Source organism: Erinaceus europaeus, chromosome 2 (genome assembly GCF_950295315.1).
Source record: "Erinaceus europaeus chromosome 2, mEriEur2.1, whole genome shotgun sequence".
Classification (NCBI taxonomy): domain Eukaryota; kingdom Metazoa; phylum Chordata; class Mammalia; order Eulipotyphla; family Erinaceidae; genus Erinaceus; species Erinaceus europaeus.
The window spans coordinates 2,968,827-2,993,931 of NC_080163.1; the positions used below are offsets into that span (position 1 = coordinate 2,968,827).

Below are 25,105 nucleotides of genomic sequence, written 5' to 3' on the forward strand. Positions count from 1 at the left end.
AGGGAGTCGGGTGGTAGTGGAGCGGGTTAAGCGCAGGTGTCATGAAGCACAAGGACCGGCAGAAGGATCCCGGTTCGAGCCCCCGGCTCCCCACCTGCAGGGGAGTCGCTTCCCAGGCGGTGAAGCAGGTCTGCAGGTGTCTGTCTTTCTCTCCCCCTCTCTGTCTTTCCCTCCTCTCTCCATTTCTCTCTGTCCTATCCAACAACAACGATGACATCAATAATAACTACGATGACATCAATAATAACTACAACAACAATAAAAAGGGTAACAAAAGGGGAAATATAAACAAATATAATAAAAAATTTTAAAAAAAGAGTAACTGTCCCCAGGCCCTGCCAAGCCAGCCCCTGTCTCCAGTACCTCCCATGATTGATCAAGTTAAGGATTACAGTTTGGCATCTTAAGGGGGTTCTGGGAACTTTCTTGACTTCTGTTGCTAAGTCTTCTCTGATTGAGCTACGGTCAGGCATTACACATTTAGGATTCCCCCTGCTCACGTCAGGGGCCAGCAAACAGTTCCCCTGTTAGGGCACGTTCCTTGCCTGTGTTCGAGCCCCAACATCACAGAGGAGTGTCACGACATCAGGGGAAGCTCCAGTATTGTAGACTGAGTCTCTTTTTCATTCTCTCTCTCTCTCTGAAACAAAGGAAAAAGAAATGACGGTGCAGCCAGTCCCCACTACAGGAGGAAAGCTGAATGACTATGAGTGGTGAAGCAGGGCTACATGTGTCTCTCTGACTTTCTCCCTTCCTCTCAATTTCTGGCTATTTCTAGCCAACAAATAAAGATAAGAAAAATGTTAAGAAGAAAGAGAAAGAGGCCACAATAACAGCAGCAGTGACAACAAAATGGGGAAAATGGCCTCCAGGAGCAGTGGATTCATAGTGTAGGCACCAAGCCCCAGTGATAACCCTGGAGGGCAGAAAAAAAAAACAAAACGGAGAAGAGATAAAGAGGGAGAGAGAAAGAGAAGCACTGCTTCACCACTTAGGAAGTTTTTCCCCTGTATGTGGGATCAGGGACTTGAACTCAGGTCCTTGTGCATGATAATAATCTGTGTTCAACTGGTGCAAACTTTTTTTTTTGTCTCCAGGGTTATTGCTGGGGCTCAGTGCCTGCACCATGAATCCACTGCTCCTACAGGCCACCTCTTTTTTTTCCCCCCACTTGTTTCCCTTGTTGTGGTTATTACGGTTGTTGTTGACGTTGTTCATTGTTGGATAAGTCAGAGAGAAATGGAGAGAGGAGGGGAAGACAGTGAGGGAGAGAGAAAGACAGACACCTGCAGACCTGCTTCATCTCCTGTGAAGCGACTCCCCTGCAGGTGGGGAGCCGGGGGCTCAAACCAGGATCCTTCAGCCGGTCCTTGTGCTTTGCGCCACATGCACTTAACGCGCTGCACCACCACCTGACCCCCTCAAAGAAATTTTAAAAAGACAAAGTGTTGCAATGGGAGAAATGGCTCAACTGGTAGAGATCTGAGCTTGTATATCTGGCGTTCCTGATTCAAGCCCCAGCACTGCATGTACCAGAGTGTGCTCTGGCTTCTTTCTCTTCTCTCACTGTGTCATGTGAAACTCTTTGTCATATGTAATCAATAAAATATTTTTAAAAAACTATAAAAAAAGAAAGGGAAAAAGGAAGAAAAAACATATACATACATATATTGGTTGGTCTGGAGAGACAGCATAATGGTTCTGTAAGAGTCTACTGCTGGAGGCTCCAAGGTCCAGGGTTCAACCCCCAGCACCACCATCAGCCAGAGTTGAGCAGGGCTCTGCTTTTTCTCACAAACAAACATGTTGGTCTGGGAGTGGCAAATGAGAGGCCCTGGCACCCCCCCCCCCCAAAAAAAAAAAAAAAAAAAGAGGAAAAGAAAGCAGGTGGGCAGGCAGGGGAAAGTGCTTTCTGAGTTATACTTTCTGGCCTGGGGTGCCCACCTTTCAGGGTTGGGGGGGGTCTCTGCCCCAGAACAGAGAACCTTGTGGAAGGCCCCCTCCACCCAGACGCCCTCCAGGGGTTGCCTAACCCGCCCCCTCCCCCCCCCCCCCCCAGTTCCAGCGGCCGCAGGAGCAGTACCCGCCGCTCAAGTTCGGGACGGTGCCCAACGGGTCGACCGAGAAGAATATCAGGAGCAACTACCCGGACATGTACAGCTACATGGTGCGCTACAACCAGCCGCGCGTGGAGGAGGCGCTCACGCAGCTCAAGGCAGGGTCAGCGCAGACTCGGGCCGCGGTGGGGGTGCTCCCAGAGGGCAAGGGGTTCGAGCCCTGATGCGGGCTGTGGAATCCTGACTTGGCCTCTTTCTTGGCTGGGTGACCTTGAGCAAGTCGCTCGAACCTCTGAGCCAAGGTTTCCTCCCCTGTCCAATGGGGGGGAAGACGAGGACCCGCCTCCTCGAGCTGTTGGAAGGATTCTAAGGCAGCTGCTGTCCTTCCCGAATATGTTCCACAGTTACGCTTAGTAGTCCTCGCAGGGAGTGATTACAATTATTCTGTACTGCCTCCAGGGTTATGGCTGGGGCTTGATGCCCACACTGGGAACCCACTGCTCCTGGCAGCCATCACTTTCTTTCTTTTTCTTTTCTATTTTATTGACAGGACAGAGAGAAGTTGAGAAGAGGGAGATAAAGAGGGAGAAAGAAAGACACCTGCAGCACTGCTTCAACACTTGTGAAGCTTTCCCCTGCAGGTGGGGGGGACAATGACTCGAACCCAGGCCCTTACTCGTGGTGATATGTGTACCTAACCAGGTGCGCCTCTGCCTGGTCCCTCAATGAGTCATTATTAAGGCTGGGGAGACAGTTCAGCGGTGGGGCTCAGGACTGGCACACCTGAGGCCTTAGGGTCAGTTTCCAGCAACACCATATACCAGAGCTGAGCAGTGCTCTGGCCTCTCTCTCTCTCATTAAGATAAAATAAAAATAAATAAAATAAAATAGGGACCAAGCAGTGGCACACCTGGTTTAGGACACACACTACAGCGCACAAAGACTCAGGTTCAAGACCCCCGGTCCCCACCTGCATGAGTGGTGAAGCAGGGCTGCAGGTGTCTCTCTGTCTCTTTCCCTCTCTACCTCTCCATCACCTCTTGATTTCTCTCTTTCTCTAGCCAATAATAAATAAATAATTCTTTAAAAGATTTTTTTTAAGTTAAAAAAATTTTTTTTATCATCTTTATTTATTGGATAGACACAGTCAGAAATCTAAAGGGTAGGGAAGATAGAGAGGGAGAGAGAGAGAGAGAGAAACCTACAGCCCTGCTTCACCACTTGCAAAGCTTTCCTTCTGCAGGTGGGGACCGGGAGCGCGAACCCGGGTCCTTGTGCACTGTAATATGTACGGTCAACCAGGTGCGCCACCACCCGGTCCCTTTTAAAAAGATTTAAGGGAGTCTGGCGGGAGTGCAGTGGGTTAAGCACATGTGGTGTGAAGCACAAGGATCCGCAGAAGGATCCTGGTTCGAGGCCCCAGCTCCCCACCTGCAGGGGAGTCACTTCACAGGCGGTGAAGCAGGTCTGCAGGTGTCTGTCTTTCTCTCTCCCTCTCTGTCTTCCCCTCCTCTCTCCATTTCTCTCTGTCCTATCCAACAACAACGACCTCAATAACAACAACAATAACTACATCGACAATAAAAAAACAAGAAGGGCAACAAAAGGGAAAATAAATACATAAATATACAAATTTTAAAAAGATTTAAAAACATAATAATGATAAATAAAAAGAAAAAGCTTTAGAGCCAGGGAAACAGCTACCCTGAGAGGGTTCCTGCTTTGCCGTGTGCACAGCCCAGGATCCTCCAGTCAGGGCCCCACTACACTGGAGGAAGCTTGGTCTGTGCTGTCTTTCCCTCTGTCTCTGCCTATTTATTTATTTATAGAAACCGAGAGAGAATTGGCAGATATAAAGAGAGAGACACACATACCTGCAGCACTACTTCACCTTGCCTTGAGATAAGCTGCCTTGGAACAGGGAGCTTTTGCATATGCCAGATCCCAGCCCTGCAAAACAAGTGAAAACCAACACAATAGAATCAGGGAATCAAAATTTCCAATACAAATGCTACCTGTGGGTGGTCACATATATTATTATTACCATCATCATTATTATTTTATTTTAACCAGAGCACTGCTCTGGGGCTGCAGACTGAACCTGAGAGGTCTGAACCACAGGCATGAAAAGCATTTTGCAGAACCATTATGCTGGTTATGAAGCTTGGCCCCTGCAGGTGGGGACTGGGGGCTTGAACCTGGGTCCTTGCACATGGTAATGTGTACATTTTACCAGGTACACCACCACCCAACCCCTATTTATTTAACCCCTATTTATTTAACCCCTATTTATTTAATCCCTTCTTTATTTCTTTTTCTCTCTTTTTCTTTCTTTCTTTTTTTTTTTTCAGCCAGAGTACTGATTAGCTCTGGTTTATGGTGTTGCAGGGGACTGAACCTTGGAGTTAGGAGCCTCAGGCATGACAACCTGTTTTGCATAACCATTATGCTATCTACCCCTGCCCTCTCTTTCTCCTTTTCTTTCTTTCTTTCTTTCTTTCTTCCTTTCTTCCTTTCTTTTTCTTTTAACCACAGCACTGTTCAACTCTGCCTGATGGTAGTGCTGAGGCTTGAACCTGGGACCTTGGAGCCTTAGACATGAAAATCAGTTTGATCATAACGTTTATGCTGGCTCCCCAGCCCCCTATTTTTGTTTTTAAAAAGTCAGTCCAGAGCACTGACACCCTAGCAAAAACAAAAACAAAACCATAAATATATGCGAACTCAGCACCTCATGCTTGAGGGACCAAAGCTCCCTCCTCCCTTTAGTCATTCAACCTGCACACACTTCCTTAGCCTGTCTCCTCTCCTCTGCCAGACACGGGACAAACAGGCCACACATCCAGCCCTGAGCAAGCTCGGGGTGTAGAGGTGAGAAATGTCCAGTAAATATGCCAGCGGAAAAGTCAGCAAGGTCATTCAGAAGGTGCTGTGAACTTGAATGTGATGAGGCAGAGGGGGTGTCACAGATTCCAAGGAATCAGCTGCGCATCTTTCTGGGTGAGGAGTTGTTTTTCTGTCATCGAATTTTTTACAAGCGAGCCATTTTTTAAGTTTGTGATTAATAGTGGTTTACAAGGTCTTAGAGGTTTCTTTTGCTTCTTTGTTTTGTTTCCATTTTTGTTTCAGTTCTCTAGAGTCCACATCTGAATGAAACCACCTGGTAGTTGTCTTTCATCTCCCCCCCCCCTTTTTTTTTTTTTTTTAGATTTTATTTATTAATGAGGAATGAGGAAGATAGGAAGAGAAAGAACCAAACATCACTCTGGCACATGTGCTGCCAGGGATCGAACTCAGGACCTCATGTTTGAGAGTCCAAAGCTTTATCACTTCGCCACCTCCCGGACCACTGCCTTTCATCTCTTATTTGGCTAAGCATCATCGCCTCTAGTTCCATCTATTCTGTCCCAAAGGACACAATATCACCTTTTTTGATTGTAGAATAGTATTCCATGGAATATACATCCCACAACCTCTTTAGCCAATCATCTACTGATGGGCATTTAGGCTGCTTCTACTCTTGGCTTCTGTGAATAATGCCACTATGAACATAGGGGTGCATATGTGGCTTTCTTTTTGCCTCCAGGGTCATCGCTGGGGCTCGGTGCCTGCACTATGAATCCATCGCTCCTGGAGGCCATTTTTCCCATTTTGTTGCCATTGTTGTTGTCGTTATTATTGTTGTCATTGCTGTTGTTGTTGTTGTTGGATAAGACAGAGGGAAATCGAGAGAGGAGGGGAGACGGGCGGGGGGGAGAGACAGACACCTGCAGACCTGTTTCTCTGCCTGTGAAGCTACCTCCCCCAGGTGGGGAGCCAGGGCTCGAACCAGGATCCTTATGCCAGTCCTTGCGCTTCGTGCCATGTGGGCTTAACCTATTGTGCAACCGCCTGACCCCCAATATGTGTCTTCAAATTATGTTTCCACATCCTTTGGATAAATGCCTAAGAGTGATATTGCTGGATCATAAGGTAATTCCATTTTTATTATATACATTTAATTATTGGATAGAGAAAGACAGAAAATGAGAGGAGAGGGGAGATAGATATCTGCAACCCTGCTTCACCACTCATGAAGCTTTCCCCCCGCAGGTGGGGACTGGGGGCTTGAACCTGGGTCCTTGCGCACTGTAATGTGAGCACTTAACCAGGTGAGCTATTGACTGTCCCCCTCCATTTTTATATCTTAAAGGGGAGCCTCTCCTCTGTCTTCTAAAGGTTCCTATAACATAATCTCAGAGGGAGATGTGAATTCTGGGCACACCCCTTGGTCCAGGGACTCCTCGATGGGGGGGTGGGGGTGGAGGGGGAAAGGTCTAAGGTGCTCTTTGAGTTTGGAGATTCATGTTCCGAAGAGTTAGAATATAGCCCAGATGGGAGTCGGGCGGTAGCACAGCAGGTTAAGTGCAAGTGGTACAAAGCACAAGGACCGGCGTAAGGATCCAGGTTTGAGCCCCCCCCCCCCCAGCTCCCCACCTGCAGGGGAGTCGCTTCACAAGCAGTGAAGCAGGTCTGCAGGTGTCTATCTTTCTCTCCCCTTCTCTGTCTTCCCCTTTTCTCTCCATTTCTTTCTGTCCTGTCCAACAATGACAACAACAACAACAATAAAAAAAAAAGGGGACAACAAAAGGGGGAAAATGGCCTCCAGGAGCAATGGATTCATAGTGCAGATGGTAGAGCTGGGGATTGAACCTGGAACCTTTGGTGGTTCATTCATGAAAGGCTTTTTGTGTAACTATGCTGTCTCCCCAGCGTGGACAAACATTTTTTTTTTAAGCTGTCCATTCAGGAGCTGGTAAGATTACTCACCTGGATAGTGCTCTGCTTTGCCAAGCGCACGACCCAGACCCAGGTTCCAGCCAAGCCCCCACTACACTGAAGGAAACTTTGCTGCAGTGGTCTCTTACTCTCTGCCTGCCCATCACACAAATAGAAAAGCTGTGTATTTAGGGCTATTGGGATAGCTCTTTACTTTTCTCTTGAGAGAGGATGAGAGACAGGGAGAGAGAGCGAGAGAGACAGAAAGAGGAAGAGAGATGCTGAAGTACCTCTCAGGTGCCCCCACATAGAGGTGCAGGGCTCCCACTTCATCCTCACGCCTGCTAATGTGCACGCTCTCGGGGTGGGCTGCCCGCCATCCCCTCTGTCTGAATTGCCAAGCTGGCCTGGGAGCGATGAAATGGTGCGTGTGTGAGGCGCTGGCGCTGCAAAATTTTAAAATAGCAATAAATTGTGCATCCAGGCACCCATGCATCCATTCTTTCAACAAGAGTTGTTCCGTGCCTGTGAGGCGTTAAGCTCTCTTTCAGGTGCCTGGCTGCTCATTTTTTTTCTCTTTCTCCCTCTTTTCTTTCTTAAACCAGAGCCCTACTCAGCTCTGGCTGATAGTGGTGCTGGGGACTGAGCCTGGACCTCAGACTCTCAGGCATGAAAGTCTTTCGCACAAACTTTTTATTAGTTCCCCCTGCCAGTGGGTCCGTTTTCATGAAACTTTCATTTTAGTGCCATAGAAAGTGGTGGCGGATAGAAAAGGGGGGGGAATTATGTACAAATAAAGACAGATAGTTGTAGAGATGATAGTTAACCCATGTCTGCAACCTTGGGAAAACCATGATAGTTTGTAATGGAGGGATCAGGGATTCAGAACTCTGGTGGTGGGAACAGTGGAATTATACCTCTGTTGACATGTATGTTTGTAAATTAATATATATTTTTTTCCATCCTTTTTTTTTTTTCCTCCAGGGTTATTGCTGGGCTCAGTGCCTGCACCATGAATCTACCACTCCTGGAGGCCATCCCCCCCCCCTTTTTGTTGCCCTTGTTGTTGTAGCCTCATTGTGGTTATTATTATTGCCATTGCTGTTTTCCATCCTTTTTTATTTCTTTATTGGGGAATTAATGTTTTACATTTAGCAGTAAATACAATAGTTTGTACATGTATAACATTTCCCAGTTTTCCATATAACAATACAACCCCCACTAGGTCCTCTGTCATCCTTTATGGATCTGTATTCTCCCCACCCACCCATCCCAGAGTCTTTTACTTTGGTGCGATATGCCAATTCCAGTTCAGGTTCTACTTTTTTTTTTTCTGATCTTGTTTTTCAACTTCTGCCTGAGAGTGAGATCATCCCATACTCATCCTTCTGTTTCTGACTTATTTCACTTAACAATGAATTTTTCAAGGTCCATCCAAGATCGGCTGAAAATGCTGAAGTCACCATTTTTTATAGCTGAGTAGTATCCATATATATATATATATATATATATATATATATATATATATATATATATATATATATATATATATATCACAACTTGCTCAACCACTCATCTGTTGTTGGACACCTGGGTTGCTTCCAGGTTTTGGCTATTACAAATTGTGCTGCCAAGAACATGTGTGTACACAGATCTTTTTGGATGGGTGTGTTGGGTTCCTTAGGATATATCCCCAGGAGAGGAATTGCAGGATCATAGGCTAGGTCCATTTCTAGCCTTCTGAGAGTTCTCCAGACTCTTCTCCACAGAGGTTGGACCAATTGACATTCCCACCAGCAGTGCAGGAGGGTTCCTTTGACCCCACACCCTCTCCAGCATTTGCTGCTGTTACCTTTTCTGATGTATGACATTCTCACAGGAGTGAAGTGGTATCTCGTTGTTTTCATTTGCATTTCTCTGACAATCAGAGACTTGGAGCATTTTTTCATGTGTTTCTCGGCCTTTTGGATCTCTTCTGTGGTGAATATTCTGTCCATGTCCTCCCCTCATTTTTGGGTGGGGTTATTTGTTATCTTGTTGAGATTTGCAAGTTCTTTTATATTCTGGTTATTAGCCTCCTGTCTGATGTATGGCATGTAAAGATCTTCTCCCATTCTGTGAGGGGTCTCTTGGTTTGGGTAGTAGTTTCTTTAGCTGTGCAGAAGCTTTTTAATTTGATGTAGTCCACAGGTTTATGCTTGTCTTAGTCTTCTTTGTAATTGGATTCGTTTCATTAAAGATGTCTTCAAAATTTATGCGGAAAAGAGTTCTGCCAATATTTTCCTCTAAGTATTTGATGGTTTGTGGTCTGACATCCAAGTCCTTGATCCACTTGGAATTTACTTTTGTATTTGGTGAAATATAGTGGTTCAGTTTCATTCTTCTGCATGTTTCAACCCATTGTTTCCAATACCATTTGTTGAAGAGACTCTGCTTTCCCCATTTAATAGTCTGGGCACCTTTGTCAAAGATTAGATGTCCATAGGTGTGAGTTTATAAATTAATATTAAATCACTAATAATAAATAAATAATAATGAAAAGCGGTGAGAGGGCGAGGGTACATAGCACAGTGGTAATGTAAAGAGATTCTCATGCCTGAGGCTACACAGTCCCAGGTTCAATGCCCTGCACTACCATAAACCAGAGCTGAGCAGGGCTCTCTGGGAAACAAACAAACCAAAGTGGTGAGAAACACAAAGAAGTTATCATTATGCTCTTCGTAAGGTATGTTAGAGGCAAAGTACTGGCACTACCACTTTCTCTTCAACTCTTTAACTTTTTATTTATTTGCCACCAGGTTCTTGGCTGAGGCTAAGTCCCTGTGCATGACAACTGCTCCCTCTGGCTCTTTCTTTCTTTCCCTCCTTCCTTCTTTCTGTCTACTTTTAAAGAAAGATGCAGAGAGGGGCACCTGGTTAAGTGCACAGGATACAATGCCCAAGGACCCAGGTTCAAGCCCCTGGTCCCCACCTGCCGAAGGAGGTGGGGGGGAGCTTCATGAATAGAGAAGCAGGGCTGCAGGTGTCTGTCTCTCTCCCTGTCACCCCTTCCCTCTCAATTTCTCTGTCTCTATCCAATAAATAAAGATAATTTTTTTAAAGTCACTTTAAAAAAAGAGAGAGTGGGGAGTCCGGCAGTAGCGCAGCGGGTTAAGCGCGTGGCACAAAGCACTAGGACCGGTGTAAGGATCCAGGTTCAAGCCCCCGGCTCCCCACCTGCAGGGGAGTCGCTTCACAGGCGGTGAAGCAGGTCTGCAGGTGTCTGTCTTTCTCTCCCCCTCTCTGTCTTCCCTTCATCTCTCCATTTCTCTTTGTCCTATCCACCAACAATGACAATAAAAATAACTACAACAAGGGCAACAAAAGGGAATAAATAAATTAATAAATTTTTAAAAAAGAATTCTTTAAAAAAAAGAGAGAGTAAAAGATAAAGAGAGACCAGACCACTGCTCAGCTCTGGTTTATGGTGGTGCTGGGGATTAAATTTGGGACTTTGGAGCCTCAGGCATGAAAGTTCTTTGTGGGAGTCGGGGGGTGGGTAGCGCAGCCGGTTAAGCTCTCGTGGCGTAATGACCCCGGTTTGAGCCCCTGGCTCCCCACCTGCAGGGGAGTCGCTTCACAGGAGGTGAAGCAGGTCTGCAGGTGTCTGTCTTTCTCTCCCCCTCTCTGTCTTTCCCTCCTCTCTCCATTTCTCTCTGCCCTATCCAGCCACGACGATATTAATAACTACAACAATAACAAAACAAAAAGGGCAACAAAAGGGAATAAATAAATAAATATTTTTTTTAAAAGATGGTGGGAGTCGGGCGGTAGCGCAGCGGGTTAAGCGCACTTAGTGCAAAGCGCAGGGACCGGCGTAAAGATCCCAGTTCGAGCCCCCGGCTCCCCACCTACAGGGGAGTCGCTTCACAAGCGGTGAAGCAGGTCTGCAGGTGTCTATCTTTCTCTCCTCCTCTCTGTCTTCCCCTCCTCTCTCCATTTCTCTCTGTCCTATCCAGCAACAATGACAGCAATAAAAACAATAATAATGTGGTCCGGGAGGTGGTGCAGTGATAAGGCTTTGGACTTTGAAGCATGAGGTCCTGAGTTCAATCCCCAGCAGCACATGTGCCAGAGTGATGTCTGGTTCTTTCTCTCTCCTCCTATCTTTCTCATTAATAAGTAAATAAAATCTTTTAAATAAAAGAAAAAGAAAGAAAGGTCACCTACAGCACTGCCTCACTGCTTATGAAGCTTCCCCCTGCGGGTGGGGACTGGGACTTGAATCTGGGTCCCTGTGTATGGTAATGTATGTGTTCTCCTGAGCGGGCCACCACTGGGCTCCAATATTATTTATTTGACTTGTCTTATTTTTTGCCACCAGGGTTATCACTGGGGCTCAGTGTCTGCACACAACTACCCCACTCCTGCTGGGCTTGCTTCTCTCTCTTTCTTTCTTTCTTTCTTTCTTTCTTTCTTTCTTTCTTTCTTTCTCTTTAACATAAAGACAGAAATAAAGAGAGGGAGAATCAAGCAGAGAGAAAGAGAAATACTTGTGACACTGCTCCACTGCTCATGAAGTTCCCCCTGTAGGTGGGGAGTGGGGACTTGAACCCTGATATTCGTATATGGTAACATATGTGGTCTATCAGGCACATCATCGCCCACCCCTGATTCATTTATTGATTAATGGGAGGGGGCAACTAGAGCATCAGTCTGGCACATTCAGTGCCAAGGATCGAACTTTGCACCTCATACTCCCAAGTCTATCTCTCTAGCAACTGTGCTACCCTAGTTGAGACCTTTTATTTTATTTTTGCCACTGTAGTTATCACTGGGGCTCAGTACCTGCATGATGAATCTACTGCTCTCTGCTCCCATGGCCATTTTTTCCTCTTTTTTTTTTTTTTTTTTTTTAAATCTTGACAGGGCAGAGAGAAACTGAGGGGAAGAGGGAGTTAGAAAGGGAAAGAGAAGCCCCCGGCTCCCCACCTGCAGGGGAGTCGCTTCACAAGCGGTGAAGCAGGTCTGCAGATGTCTATTTGTCTCTCCCCCTCTCTGTCTTCCCCTTGTCTCTCCATTTCTCTCTGTCCTATCCAACAACAGCGACATCAATAACAACAACAATAAAACAACAAGGGCAACAAAAGGGAATAAATAAATAAATATTTTTAAAAAAGAAAGAAAGGAAAAGAGAAGAGAGGGAGTCGGGCGGTAGCACAGCAGGTTAAACGCAGGTAGCGCAAAGTGCAAGGGCCGGCGTAGGGATCTCGATTTCTCTGTGTCCTATCCCACAACCACGACAGCAATAACAACAATAACAATAACATTGACGATAATGAAGGTGACAAAAAAGGGGAAAAAAATAGCCTCCAGGAGCAATAGATTCATGTATCAAGCCCCAGTGATAACCCTGGAGGCAACAACAAAAAAAAGAGATTGTATCATCTTTATTGGATAGAGACAGCCAGAAATCAAGAGGTAAGGAGGTGATAGGGAGAGAGACAGAGAGATACCTGCAGCCCTGCTTCACCACTTACAAAGCTTTCCTCCTACAGATGGGGACTGGGGGCTCGAACCTGAGTCTATGTGTATTGTAACACCACCCAACCCCCCTTCCTTGTATAAAAGCCCCTTGCCTCTCAGGCCTCTTCGGTCCTTGTGATCAAACAGCCAGAAGTAAGGGGCTGAGTGATAGCTCATCAGATCCGGCTCCTGCCCAACATGCATGTGGCATGAAAGTTTTTTTAATTAATTAATTGGATAGAGACAGAGAGAAACTAAGAGTGGAGGGGGCAATAGAGAGGGAGAATGACAGACATCCACTCCACTGCCTGTGAAGCTTTCCCCTTACAGGTGGGGGCTGGAGGCTGGAACCTGGGTCCTTGTACATGGTGATGTGTGTGCACGTAACTGTGTGCCACCACCTGGCCCCCTAAGCTTTTGTTTTTCTCTTCAGAATCATTATGCTATCTACCCAGCCATTCATTCTATTTTCATTTTACAGAACACCCAGTGGTGTTCACTGTTGTTGTCATCGCTGGGGCTTCCTGGCTCCAAGTTGACTTTTTCAGAGAAGGGTGGAGCTGGGAGGTGGTGTAGTGTGAGTGTCGTGCTGGGGCTGTGATTGTGGGACCTGAATTTGGTTCCTGGCTTCCCATGTGCCAGACTGATGCTTGGGTTCCTTGTCGCTTCCTCCCCCACCCTATGTTAAGGAAATAAATAGGGATCACGTGGTGGTGCACCCAGTTGAGCACATATGCTGTAATGTGCAATGACCCGGGTTCAAGCCCCTGGTCCCCACCTGCAGAGGAGAAACTTCACAAACAGGAAGCAGGGCTGCAGGTACCTGTCTCCTTATTTTCCCCTTTCCTCTCAATTTCTCTCTTTACAATAAATAAATAAAATTAAAAATAAAACACAAGATATATTTTAAATGGAGAGAGAGAGAGGGAGAGAGAGAGAGGCCACAACACAGGGGCTTCTCCTCTCAGTGCAGTGGGGGAAGCTTCCTTCAATGCAGTGGGTGTGGGGCTCCAGCCTGGGTTGCATACACAGAAGGCAGCGCACACCCAAGTGAGTTATTTTGCCAGCCTTCTTTATTATTTTTTATAAATTATTACATAGGAGAGACAGAGAGCTTCCCTCAAAGCTCAGAGAGGGAGAGAGGCAAGTCGGAGCAAGCAGTGCCAGGAACTGAACTGGAAGCTTCCAGAATGCAAGATGGACATTTTACCAGTTAAGCTATTTTCCCAAGTTATTTATTTTATTTCAGCCTCCAGGGTTTTCACTGGGGCTTGGTGCCTGCACTATGAATCCACTGCTCCTGGTGGTCATTTTTCGTTTTTATTGGATAGGACAGAAGAGAAATTGAGAGGGGAAGGGGAGACAGAGAAGGAGAGAGACAGAGAAACACCTGCAGACCTGCTTTACCACTTGTGAAGTGACCCCCCCCCCCCCATGTAGGTGGGGACCTGGAGGCTTGAACCAGGATCCTTGCACGGATACTTGCACCTCTACTATGAGCACTTAATCAACTGCGCCACTGCCCAACCCCCTTCCGTTATTTATTGATTTAGTATGTGTGTGTGTGAGTGTGAGTGTGAGAGAGAGAGAGAGACAGAGAGACAGAGAGAGAAGAGTGACTAGGGCCTTGTGCAGGAGCATTAATACTCCAGGCTGCTTCCCCCCCTTTTGTTGCCCTCGTTGTTTTATTGTTGTTGTAGTTATTATTGTTGTTGTTATTGACATCGTCATTGTTGGACAGGACCGAGAGAAATGGAGAGAAGAGGGGAAGACAGAGGGGGAGAGAAAGACAGACACCTGCAGACCTGCTTCACCGCCTGTAAAGCGACTTCCCTGCAGGTGGGAGGCTGGGGGCTCAAACCGGGATCCTTCTGCCGGTCCTTGTGCTTCGCTCCACGTGCGCTTAACCCGCTGCGCTACCGCCCGACTCCCCAGGCTGCTTTTTTGTACAGATAGAGAATGAGAGACAGGAAGAGAGAGAGAGGTACCATAGGCCTGGAGCTTCCTTTAGTTCCCTGGCACCTTCCCTGTGTTGCCAGAGCTTGCACCTAAGTTGTGCACACAGGCGGGCATGTGTCCCTAGCTAGTGAGCTCTTTCTCCATCTCAAGTCCAAGATTAAAAAAAAAAAAAGTGTTTATTGATCCAAAATAGCTCACCTGGACAGTGTGCCCGCTTTGCCCTGCATGTGACCCTGTTCCAGCCTGCCCCCTCGCCCCCTGCACTGGGGGGAAGCTTCCCAGCTGAGCTGTCATTGTTGAGCCCATTCCTGAAACAGTGAATCTCTAGCAAAGACAAAAATAAGAATGTTGGGGGTGGGGGTAGATAGCATAATGGTTCTGCAGAGACTCTCATGCTTGAGGCTCCAAAGTCCCAGGTTCAATCCCCCATACCACTATAAGCCAGAGCTGAGCCCTGATTTGGTAAACAAACAAACAAACAAACAAACAAATAATATATATCTGCTTGAGGCTCCAAAAAAAGTTGTATTTATTAGTCCACATACAAGCCAGAGAGAACTAACCAGCACATCACTCTGGTATAGGCAGTTCTGGGGACTGACCTTGGGACCTCACAGCTGCAGGTTCTTCATTCTACTGCTGTGAACCTCCCCAGCTGCAAGGTTCTTTATAAATAATAATGGTAAATAAAATATTTATTTGTTTTACTTTTTTAAATTTTTGTTTTATATTAACCAGAGCACCACTCAGCTCTAGTTTATGGTGTTGTAGGGGATTGAACCTGAGGCCTTGGAGCCTCAGGAATGAGAGTTTCTTCCTTTTTTTTCTTTCTTTCTTTCTTTTTTTTTTTTTGGCATGAGAGTCCATTTGCAAAACCATTATGCTATCTACCCTCCACTCTGAGAGTTTCTTTACATAATAAATATATTTACTTATGATAGAGAGGAGGAATTGGAGGAGGAAAGAACCAGGGCATCCTTCTAGAACATACAATATCAGGGATCAAACTCAGAACCTCATAATGGAGAGTCCAATGCTTTATCTAGTGCACCATCTCCTGGGCAGGATTCTTTATTAGTGGAGAACCAGGGGTGGCTGCGTCTGCCTGTTCTATGATGCTCCCATCCCAGAGGAATCTGTTTCCGCTGTATTTATCGCATGATTTTACTACTTACCTCCTCGCTCTGAGTTACTGGGTTTGGATGGCTCCTTCCTGATCTTCCAGTTCTCAGCATTTTTCTATTCACTGCTCAGCATGGAATGCACACACACACACACACACACACACACACACACACACACTCACTCACTCACTCACTTACTCACTCACACTAACTTCCTCCCACGTTGTGATTCTGGCTGGGTGGAAGTGCAGTGTTTACATGTTATGACTGCGTGAATGCTCCCACAGCTGGCATGAGTAGTAAACCAGGATGACTTGCTTCTCCCACACAATTCTTTGTTTTTCTGGGAGTTAATGGTTATCTTTTAGTTTTTTTTTTTTTTCCCCAGTTACTGAGTGGCAGAGCTGTTTTGTATGTGCATGTGTTTTACTAATTCAAACCCAAACTCCCCTTTAACTATATTTTGGGATGTTTTCTTGAAGTTTTTTTTTTAAGTTTATTTATTTATGAGAAAGAAGAGTGAGAAACAGAGGACCCCTCTGACACATTTGATGTTCAGGATCAAACTCTGGATCTCATGTTTGGGAGTCCAGTGCTTTACCCACTGCGCTACCTCCTGAACCACTCTTTAATTCTTTCAATAAGCATTTCCAATTCCCTCCATTTCTCCATTCTTTCCTTCTGAATCTCATTAGTGGACTTCCTGAAAAGTCCATTTATGTTTATTGGAGAAAGACAGAAACTGAGAGGGTAGGAGATAGAGAGGGAGAGAGATACCTGCAGTTTTCCCTCTGCAGGTGGGGGCTAGGGGTTTGAACTCAGGTCCTTGTGCTTGGATGCTCTGCCAGTTTTTCCTTTGGCATCCTAAGAGATTTTCTAAATATTATATTCTTTTTTATTATTTACTTATTTCCTTTGGTTTCCCTTGTTTTATTGTTGTACGGTAGGAGAGAGGAGGGGAAGACAGAGAGAGGGAGAGAAAGACAGACACCTGCTTCACCGCTTGTGAAGCGACTCCCCTGCAGGTGGGGAGCCGGGTGCTCGAACTGGGATCCTTCAGCCAGTCCTTGTGCTTTGCGCCACGTGCACTTAACCCGCTGCGCTACTGCCTGACTCCCTAAATATTATCTTCTATCATTTTATTGAGGCTTTTAGTTGTTGCTGACATACTTCTCATTTCTAGCAAGTCATTTTTAAAAATTTATTTATTTATTTATTCCCTTTGCTGCCCTTGTTTTATTGTTGTAGCTAGTATTGTTGTCGTTGGATAGGACAGAGAGAAACGGAGAGGGGAGGGGAAGACAGAGAGGGGGAGAGAGATAGACACCTGCAGACCTGCTTCACCGCCTGTGAAGTGACTCCCCTGCAGGTGGGGAGCCAGGGGGGCTCAAACAGGGATACTTACACCGGTCCTTTCGCTTTGTGCCACCTGGGCTTAACCCGCTGCGCTACTGCCCGACTCCCTCTAGCAAGTCATTTTAGTTCTGTACTGTGTTAAAACTTGTTCAACATTCTGCACAGTATACTATTCTGTGATATTCTGTTCAGAGATAGTCTCTTGTCTTGCTTCTCTGATGATGTGATAGTGTTGGATCTTGCTTTGTTGTGTTGAGTTTTGATTGTCACTAGAGTAATCAGAGGGGCTTGGTGCCTGCACAATGAATCCACTACTACTTGTGTTCACTTTTTTCTTTTTGTTTTTCCTTTTATTTTGGTTGGGGGACAGAAAGAGAAACACCTACAGGCTTGCATCACCGCTTGTAAATCTTCCCCCATTCACATGGGGACTAGGGGCTTGAATTAGAGTCCTGGTCATTGTAATGTGCACTCAACTGGTGAGCCTCTGCTTGGCCCCTAGTGTTGGATTTTGGTTTCAAATGTTTTTCTCAGGGCTGGGTGTTGGCAAACCTGACTGAGCACACACATTACAGTGCACAGGGACCTGAGTTCAAGTCCCCGGTCCCTACCTGCAGGATGGAAGCTTCACAGCAGGTTTTTAGTTGTCTTTCTCTCCTCCTCTTCCCTCTCAACTTTTCTCTCTATATATTCAAAATAGATAACACACACACACACATATTTTTTTTGCCTCCAGGGTTATCACTGGGGCTCGGTGCCTGCACTACAAATCCACTGCTCCTGGAAGCCATTTTTTCCCTTTTGTTACCCTTGTTTTTGCCCTTGTTGTGGTTGCTATTGTTATTGTTGTTATAGCTGTTATTGTTGTTGGATAGGACAGAGAAAAGTGGAGAGAGGAGGAGAGAAAGATAAGACACCTGCAGACCTGCTTCACTTCTTGTGAAACGACCCCCCTGCAGGTGGGGAGCCGGGGGCTCGAAGTGGGATCCTTACACTGGTCCTGGTGCTTTGCACCATGTGCACTTAACCCGCTGCACTATCGTCCAGCCCCCCCCTTTTTTTCTTTTCCTTTTTTCTTTTTTTGCCTCCAGTGTTATTGCTGGGGCTCGGTGCCGGCACTACAAATCCACTGCTCCTGGAGGCCATTTTTTCAATTTTATTGGCTAGGACAGAGAGAACTTGAGAGAGAAAGGGGAGATGAGAGAAAGACAGACACCTGCAAATCTGCTTCACTGCTTGCAAAGTGACCCTCTGCAGGTGGAAAGTTGAGGACACAAACCCTGATCCTCACGCAGGTCCTTGCACTTAATCAGGTGTGCCACCACCTGGCCCCAAAAGTAAAAATATTTTTTTCTACCAGATTATAGCTAAGACTCTGTCCCTACATGTTTTCACTGCCACTAGAGGTTGTTTTTTTTTTTTTTAGAGGTCTTTTTTGTCTTTTTTTTTTTTTTGTAGAAGATGAGGGGCAGAGAGAAAGAGGAGGAAGACAAAGAGAAAGGGAGAGACAAAGAGGAGAAACAACTGTAGCTCTGCTCCATTGTTTATGAAGCTTCCCCCTTCCAACTCAGGTCTTTGTGTGTGGTAACCTGTGTGCACCGGGCACCACTACTCAGCCCTATTAAAAAAAATAAATAAAAGAATTCTCTCTGCAAAATGTTTCCTCCTAGTTGCCCTGCTGCCTAGTTGTTTTATGTCTGTTTTCTTGTGAGAGGCTTTACCTGCCCTGTGGTAATTCACTGTCACCTGCTGCTGTTGAGGTCGGGGGGGGGGGAGAGGATCCCTGGCCACTGGGGGTTGTGGGTCTACAGCATGAAAATGGGCGGTAGGCTATGAACATCTTTGTAGAGGGGTTGGAGTTTACCACGATGTTGATGTTGTTGAATTTCCCATACCGATACTCTTTTATATTTTCCTGAGTAAGGTGTGTGTGTGTGTGTGTGTGTGTACGCGCGCGCACCAGCCAGAGACACCACAGCACTAAACCTTCCCCAGTACCAAAGTGCCCAGGTGGTTGACCTGGGACTCGAACCCTAGCCAGGAGCATGGCAAAGCAGGAGGCCTCCCAAGTGAGCTATCTAGCTGGCCCCAAGTTGAATTTTTTTAAATATATATCAGGGGCTGGGATGGGATACGGAGTTCTGGTGGTGGGAATTGTGTGGAGTTGTACCTCTGTTATCCTATGGCTTTTGTCAGTGTTTCCTTTTTATAAATAAATTTTTTTTAAAAATCAGGGCAGGGGTAGATGGTTATGCAAAGAGACTCTCATGCCTGAGGCTCCAATGTCCCAGCTTCAATCTCCTGCACCGCCATAAACCAGAGCTTAATAGTGCTCTGGTAAAAATAAATAAACAGGGAGTCGGGCGGCAGCGCAGCGGGTTAAGCTTCACATGGCATGAAGCGCAAGGACCGGTATAAGAATCCCGGTTCGAGCCCCCGGCTCCCCACCTGCAGGGGAGTCACTTCACAGGCAGTGAAACAGGTCTGCAGGTGTCTGTCTTTCTCTTCCCCTCTCTGTCTTTCCCTCCTCTCTTAATTTCTCTCTGTCCTATCCAACAATAATGACAACAATAATAATAACCACAACAATGATAAAAACAGCAAGGGAAACAAAAAGGAAAATAAATAAATTAAAATTAAAAATAAATAAAACAAAAAATCAAGAGATACATTTATTTTATTATTATTTTAAGCTATCAAAAACGAAAGATAGGAGGAGAAAGAGAGGGGGAAAAATGAGGAGAGAGAGAAATAGGACCAGAGCATCACACTGGTACATATATTGCTGGAAACTGAGCTCAGGACTTCATACTTGAGAGTGCATTAGCTGCTGCCCCACTTCCTGGACTATATATTATTATTATTTTCATTTTTAACCAGAGCAGTGCTCAGCTCTGGCTTATGGCAGTGCAGAAGACTGGAGATGGGACCTCAAAGCATGCAGTCTTTTTGTGTAACCACGATGCTATCTCCCCAGACCTAAAAAGGTATATTCATTTTAGTTTTTGCTTGTTTGTTTAGATAGAAACAGAGGGGGTTGGGGGGGGAGAGACAGAGAGAATATATGAAAGAAATATAGCACCAAGGCTTCTTTCAATGGAGCGGGGGCCAAGCTCAAACCTTCAAACCTGGGGCTCCCACATGCAAAGCTGCATACTTTCCAAGTGAGTGATTTTGTCAGCCCAAAAGGGACAAACAGCCAAGGAAGGCTGGTGGTTGCCACTGTGGGAAGCTCTCCAGCATTGCATTCCACCTGTGCAGAGAGGCACAAGCCAGATATGCATCTCACCACACAGAAGGGGCGGCCAGGGAAACCCCGAGTGTCCTTCCTCCCCTATCTAAGCTCGCTTCCCCTCCCTGAGCAGCCGCCAGGGGTCTGCACACACTGGCTTTCTTGTTTTCCCCATGCAGGGACCCCACTCGCCCTTTTCCAGATGAATGAAACCTCTCTCTTAGCTGTAAGCCTGGTGCGCAGGGACCGGCTTCCAGCTGCCAGATTCTACACATGCAGCCCCTCAAAGCTTCCCCCCTGCATGGTGGGGACCAGGGACTCGAACCTGGGTCCTTGTGCTGCACCACCACCAGGTCTCTCTCTTTCCCTCTCCCTCCCCCCTCAAAAGGGACAGAAATGGAGAGGGATGGGAGAGGTATGGAGAGACACAGAGACAGACACCTGCAGATCTGCTTCACCACGTGTGAAGCTTCTCTCTGCAGCTGAGGCCCAGGGCCTTGAACCCCATCCTTGTGCGGTCTACTAGGTATTCCACCATCCCTCTCCCTCTCCCTCTCTTTTTATTTATTTATTTTTCTGTTCTTTTATTTGTTTTGCCACCACAGTTATCTCTGGAGCTTAGCACTGACACAAGTTGGTTCTGGTGGTCAGTCTCTCTCTTTTCAGATAGAGGTGAGAAACACTGAGGGAGAGAGAGACAGAGAGAGGAGAGAAAGAGAGCACGGCACTGCTACTCCCCTTGTAGTGCTTCTCCACCATATATATATATTTATATATATATTCTTTTTTATTATTATAGTTATTATTGCTGTTGTTGTTGATGTTGTTGTTGTTGGATAGTACAGAGAGAAATGGAGAGAGGAGGGGAAGACAGGGGAGAGAAAGACAGACACCTGCAGACCTGCTTCACCGCCTGTGAAGTGACTCCCCTGCAGGTGGGAAGCCAGGGGGCTCGAACTGGGATCCTTACGCCGGTTCTTGAGCTTTGCTCCACGTGCGCTTAACCCGCTGCGCTACCAACGCCGGACTCCCATATCTGTCTAACCTAAATATTAATGAGACACACACAGACAGCGAGAGAAGCAGCAGAACATCACTCTGACACACGTGATGGTGGGGACCAAATCCAGGACCTCGGGCTTGAGAGTCCAGTGCTCTCCTTTTTTTTTTTTTTTTTTTTTTTTTTTTTTTACTGTGCCTTGTCCCAGGTCCCTTGAAGAAGGTCCCCTGGCTTGGTCCTCCATGTGATAACCAGGGGGATTGAACCTGGGTCCTTTCTCATGGTGAAGTGTGTGCTCAACCAGGTGAGCTATCTCCTGGCTCTTTGGTTTTTTTAATTGAATGATTGATTTTAATGAAAGACAAACTGTAGAAGATAGAGAGAAACCAGAGCACTCCTCAGCTCTGGTTGATGGTGGTGCTGGGGATTGAACCTGGACCTCAGAGCCACAGGCAGAACCATGATGCTATCTCCCTAGGCCTCTATTTTAAATTTTTATTGCATTTCAGAGATTGAACCCAGAACTTCTTGCATATGCAGCAGTACTGAGCCACTTATACTTGTGTCTGTTTTTATTATTATTATTATTATTATTTTGCCTCCAGGGTTATTGCTGGGGCTCAGTGCCCTCACCATGAATCCACTGCTCCTGGAGGCCCTTTTTTCCCCTTTTGTTGCCCTTGTTGTTGTAGCCTTGTTGTGTTTATTGTTGTTGTTGATGTCGTTCGTTATTGGATAGGACAGAGAGAAATGGAGAGAGGAGGGGAAGACAGAGAGGGGCAGAGAAAGACAGACACCTGCAGACATGTTTCACTGCTTGTGAAGCGACTCCCCAGCAGGTGGGGAGCCGAGGGCTCAAACTGGGATCCTTACGCCGTTCCTTGTGCTTTGTGCCACGTGCACTTAACCCATTGTGCTATCACTGGACCCCCTGTTTTATTATTATTATTTCATATTTTATTTTTTATTGGGGAATTAATGTTTTACATTCAATATTAAGTACAATAGTTTGTACATGCATAACATTCCCCAGTTTTCCATATAACAATACAACCCCCACTAGATCCTTTGTCATCCTTCTTGGATCTGTATTCTCCCTACCCACCCACCCCAGAGTCTTTTACTTTGGTGTAATACGCCAATTCCAGTTCAGGTTCTACTTGTGTTTTCTTTTCTGATCTTGTTTTTCAGCTTCTGCCTGAGAGTGACATCATCCCATATTCATCCTTCTGTTTCTGATTTATTTCACTTAACAATGAATTTTTCAAGGTCCATCCAAGATCGGCTGAAAACGGTGAAGTCACCATTTTTTACAGCTGAGTAGTATTCCATTGTGTATATAGACCACAACTTGCTCAGCCACTCATCTGTTGTTGGACACCTGGGTTGCTTCCAGGTTTTGGCTATTACAAATTGTGCTGCCAAGAACATATGTGTACACAGATCTTTTTGGATGGGTGTGTTGGGTTCCTTAGGATATATCCCCAGGAGAGGAATTGCAGGATCATAGGGTAGGTCCATTTCTAGCCTTCTGAGAGTTCTCCAGACTCTTCTCCACAGAGGTTGGACCAACTGACATTCCCACCAGCAGTGTAGGAGGGTTCCTTTGATCCTACACCCTCTCCAGCATTTGCTGCTGTTACCTTTCTGATGTATGACATTCTCACAGGAGTGAAGTGGTATCTCATTGTTGTCTTTATTTGCATTTCTCTGACAATCAGACTTGGAGCATTTTTTCATGTGTTTCTCGGCCTTTTGGATCTCTTCTGTGGTGAATATTCTGTCCATGTCCTCCCCCCATTTTTGGATGGGGTTATTTGTTGTCTTGTTGAGTTTGGCAAGCTCTTTATATATGTTGGTTTTTAAACTCTTTTCTGATGTATGGCATGTAAAGATCTTCTCCCATTCTGTGAGGGGTCTGTTGGTTTGGGTAATGGTTTCTTTTGCTGTGAAGAAGCTTTTTAATTTGATGTAGTCCCATAGGTTTATACTTGACTTAGTCTTCTTTGTAATTGGATTCATTTCATTGAAGATGTCTTTGAAATTTATGCGGAAAAGAGTTCTGCCAATATTTTCCTCTAAGTATCTGATGGTTTGTGGTCTAACATCCAAGTCCTTGATCCACTTGGAATTTACTTTTGTATTTGGTGAGATACAGTGGTTCAGTTTCATTCTTCTGCATGTTTCAACCCATTTTTTCCAACACCATTTGTTGAAGAGACTCTGCTTTCCCCATGTAATAGTCTGGGCCTCTTTGTCAAATATTAGATGTCCATAGGTGTGGTGTTTTATTATTTTTATAAATATTTTATTCATTTATTTATGAAGAAGATAGGAGGAGAGAGAGAGAAAGAACCAGACATCACACTGGTGTGCTGCCGGGGATTAAACCCAGAACCTCACGCTCTAGAATCCAGTGCTTATCCACTGTATCACCTCCTGGACCATTCTATTCTACTTTATTTTTGTGAAGCCAAGGCCTCATACATGTTCAGCTTCCCAGATCCTAGTCCCTTTTCATTTAAGTAGAGAGACAGAGAGATGCAGAGAGAGGGAGAGACACCACAGCACCAGAGCTTCCTCTGTTGCCACAGCCCCTCTCTTATGAACCTGGGCTGTGAACATGGCAAGACAGGTGTGTCCTGCCAGTGATCTCCTTAATTATAATTTTAAACTCGAGACAGAGAAGGCAGAGAGAGAGAGTGAAAGAGAACACAGCATAGAAGCTTCCTTCAGGGAGTTGGGCGGGAGCGCAGCGGGTTAAGCGCACACGGCGTGAAGCGCAAGGACTTGCAGTAGCGTAAAGGTCCTGGTTGGAGCCCCCGGCTCCCCACCTGCAGCGGAGTCGCTTCACAGGCGGTGAAGCAGGTCTGCAAGTGTCTGTCTCCCCCTCTGTCTTCCCCTCCACTCTCCATTTCTCACTGTCCTATCCAACAACGATGACATCAATAACATAAACAGTAATAATCACAATAATGATAAAACAACAAGAACAACAAAAGGAAAAAAATAGCCCCCAGGAGCAGTGGATTCATGGTGCAGGCACTGAGCCCCAGCAATAACTCTGGAGGCAAAAAAAAAAAAAAAAAAAAAAACCCAAAAAGGTAAGAAGAAAGAAATTGAGAGAGGTGGTGGTCTGGGAAGTGGCACAATGGATAAAGCACTGGATTCTCAAGCATGAGGTCCCGAGTTCAGTCCCCGGCAGCACATGTATCTGGTTCTTTCTCTCTCTCCTTCTATCTTTCTCATAAATAAATAAATAAAATCTTAAAAAAAAAAAAGAAAGAAATTGAGAGAGGAGGGGAGACAGCATAAATGAGGGGAGACAGCATAATGAGAGAGGAGGGGAGACAGCATAAATGAGGGGAGACAGCATAATGGTGATGCAAAGAGAGTCTCATGCCTGATGCTCCAAAGTCCCAGGTTCAATCTCCCGCACTACAATAAGCCACAGCTGATCAGTGCTCTGGTGAAATAAAATCTGTTTTTGCCTCCAGGCTTATCCCTGGGGCTCAGTGTCTGCACTATGAATTCACTGCTGCTGTGGCGATTTATTTATTTATTTATTTTGGATAGTTCAGAGAAGTTGAGGAGGGGAAGATAGATTGATAGATACTTGAAGACCTGCTTCACCACTTGTGAATCGGCCCCCCTACAAGTGGGGAGCCAGGGGTTCAAACTGGGATCCTCACGCAGTTCCTTGTGCTTCGTTCTATGTTCTCTTAACCCAGTGTGCCACCAGCCGGCCCCCAAAATAAAATCTTTAAAGGGCCAGGTGGTGGTACAGCTGGTTGAGCACATATGCTACAATGTGCAATGACTCAGACTCAAACCCCCACCCCCCCAGTCCCCACCTGCAGGGGGAAAGCTTCACAAGTAGTAAAGCAGGTCTCTCTCTCTCTTATCTCCCTTTTCCTCTAAATTTCTGGCTGTAAAAGATAATAAAAGATTTTTTTTTTGCCTCCAGGGTTATCACTGGGACTCAGTGCCTGCCCTACAAATCCACGGCTCCTGGAAGCTATTTATTTCCTTTTGTTGCCCTTGTTGTTTATCACTGTTGTTATTATTGCTGTCGTTGTTGTTGGATAGGACAGAAAGGAGGGGAAGACAGAAA

The 25,105-nt window shown here is 45.8% G+C and overlaps 1 protein-coding gene across 1 annotated transcript in view; it reads left to right on the forward strand.

The window, feature by feature from the left end:
- GRIN2D (glutamate ionotropic receptor NMDA type subunit 2D) overlaps nucleotides 1–25,105 on the forward strand; it is a 50,772-nt gene that overhangs the window by 22,030 nt on the left and 3,637 nt on the right. Inside the window, exon 9 of the mRNA XM_060173707.1 lies at nucleotides 2,060–2,220. Within this exon, the coding sequence (XP_060029690.1) occupies nucleotides 2,060–2,220 (161 nt within the window). The remainder of the gene's footprint in view (nucleotides 1–2,059; nucleotides 2,221–25,105) is intronic.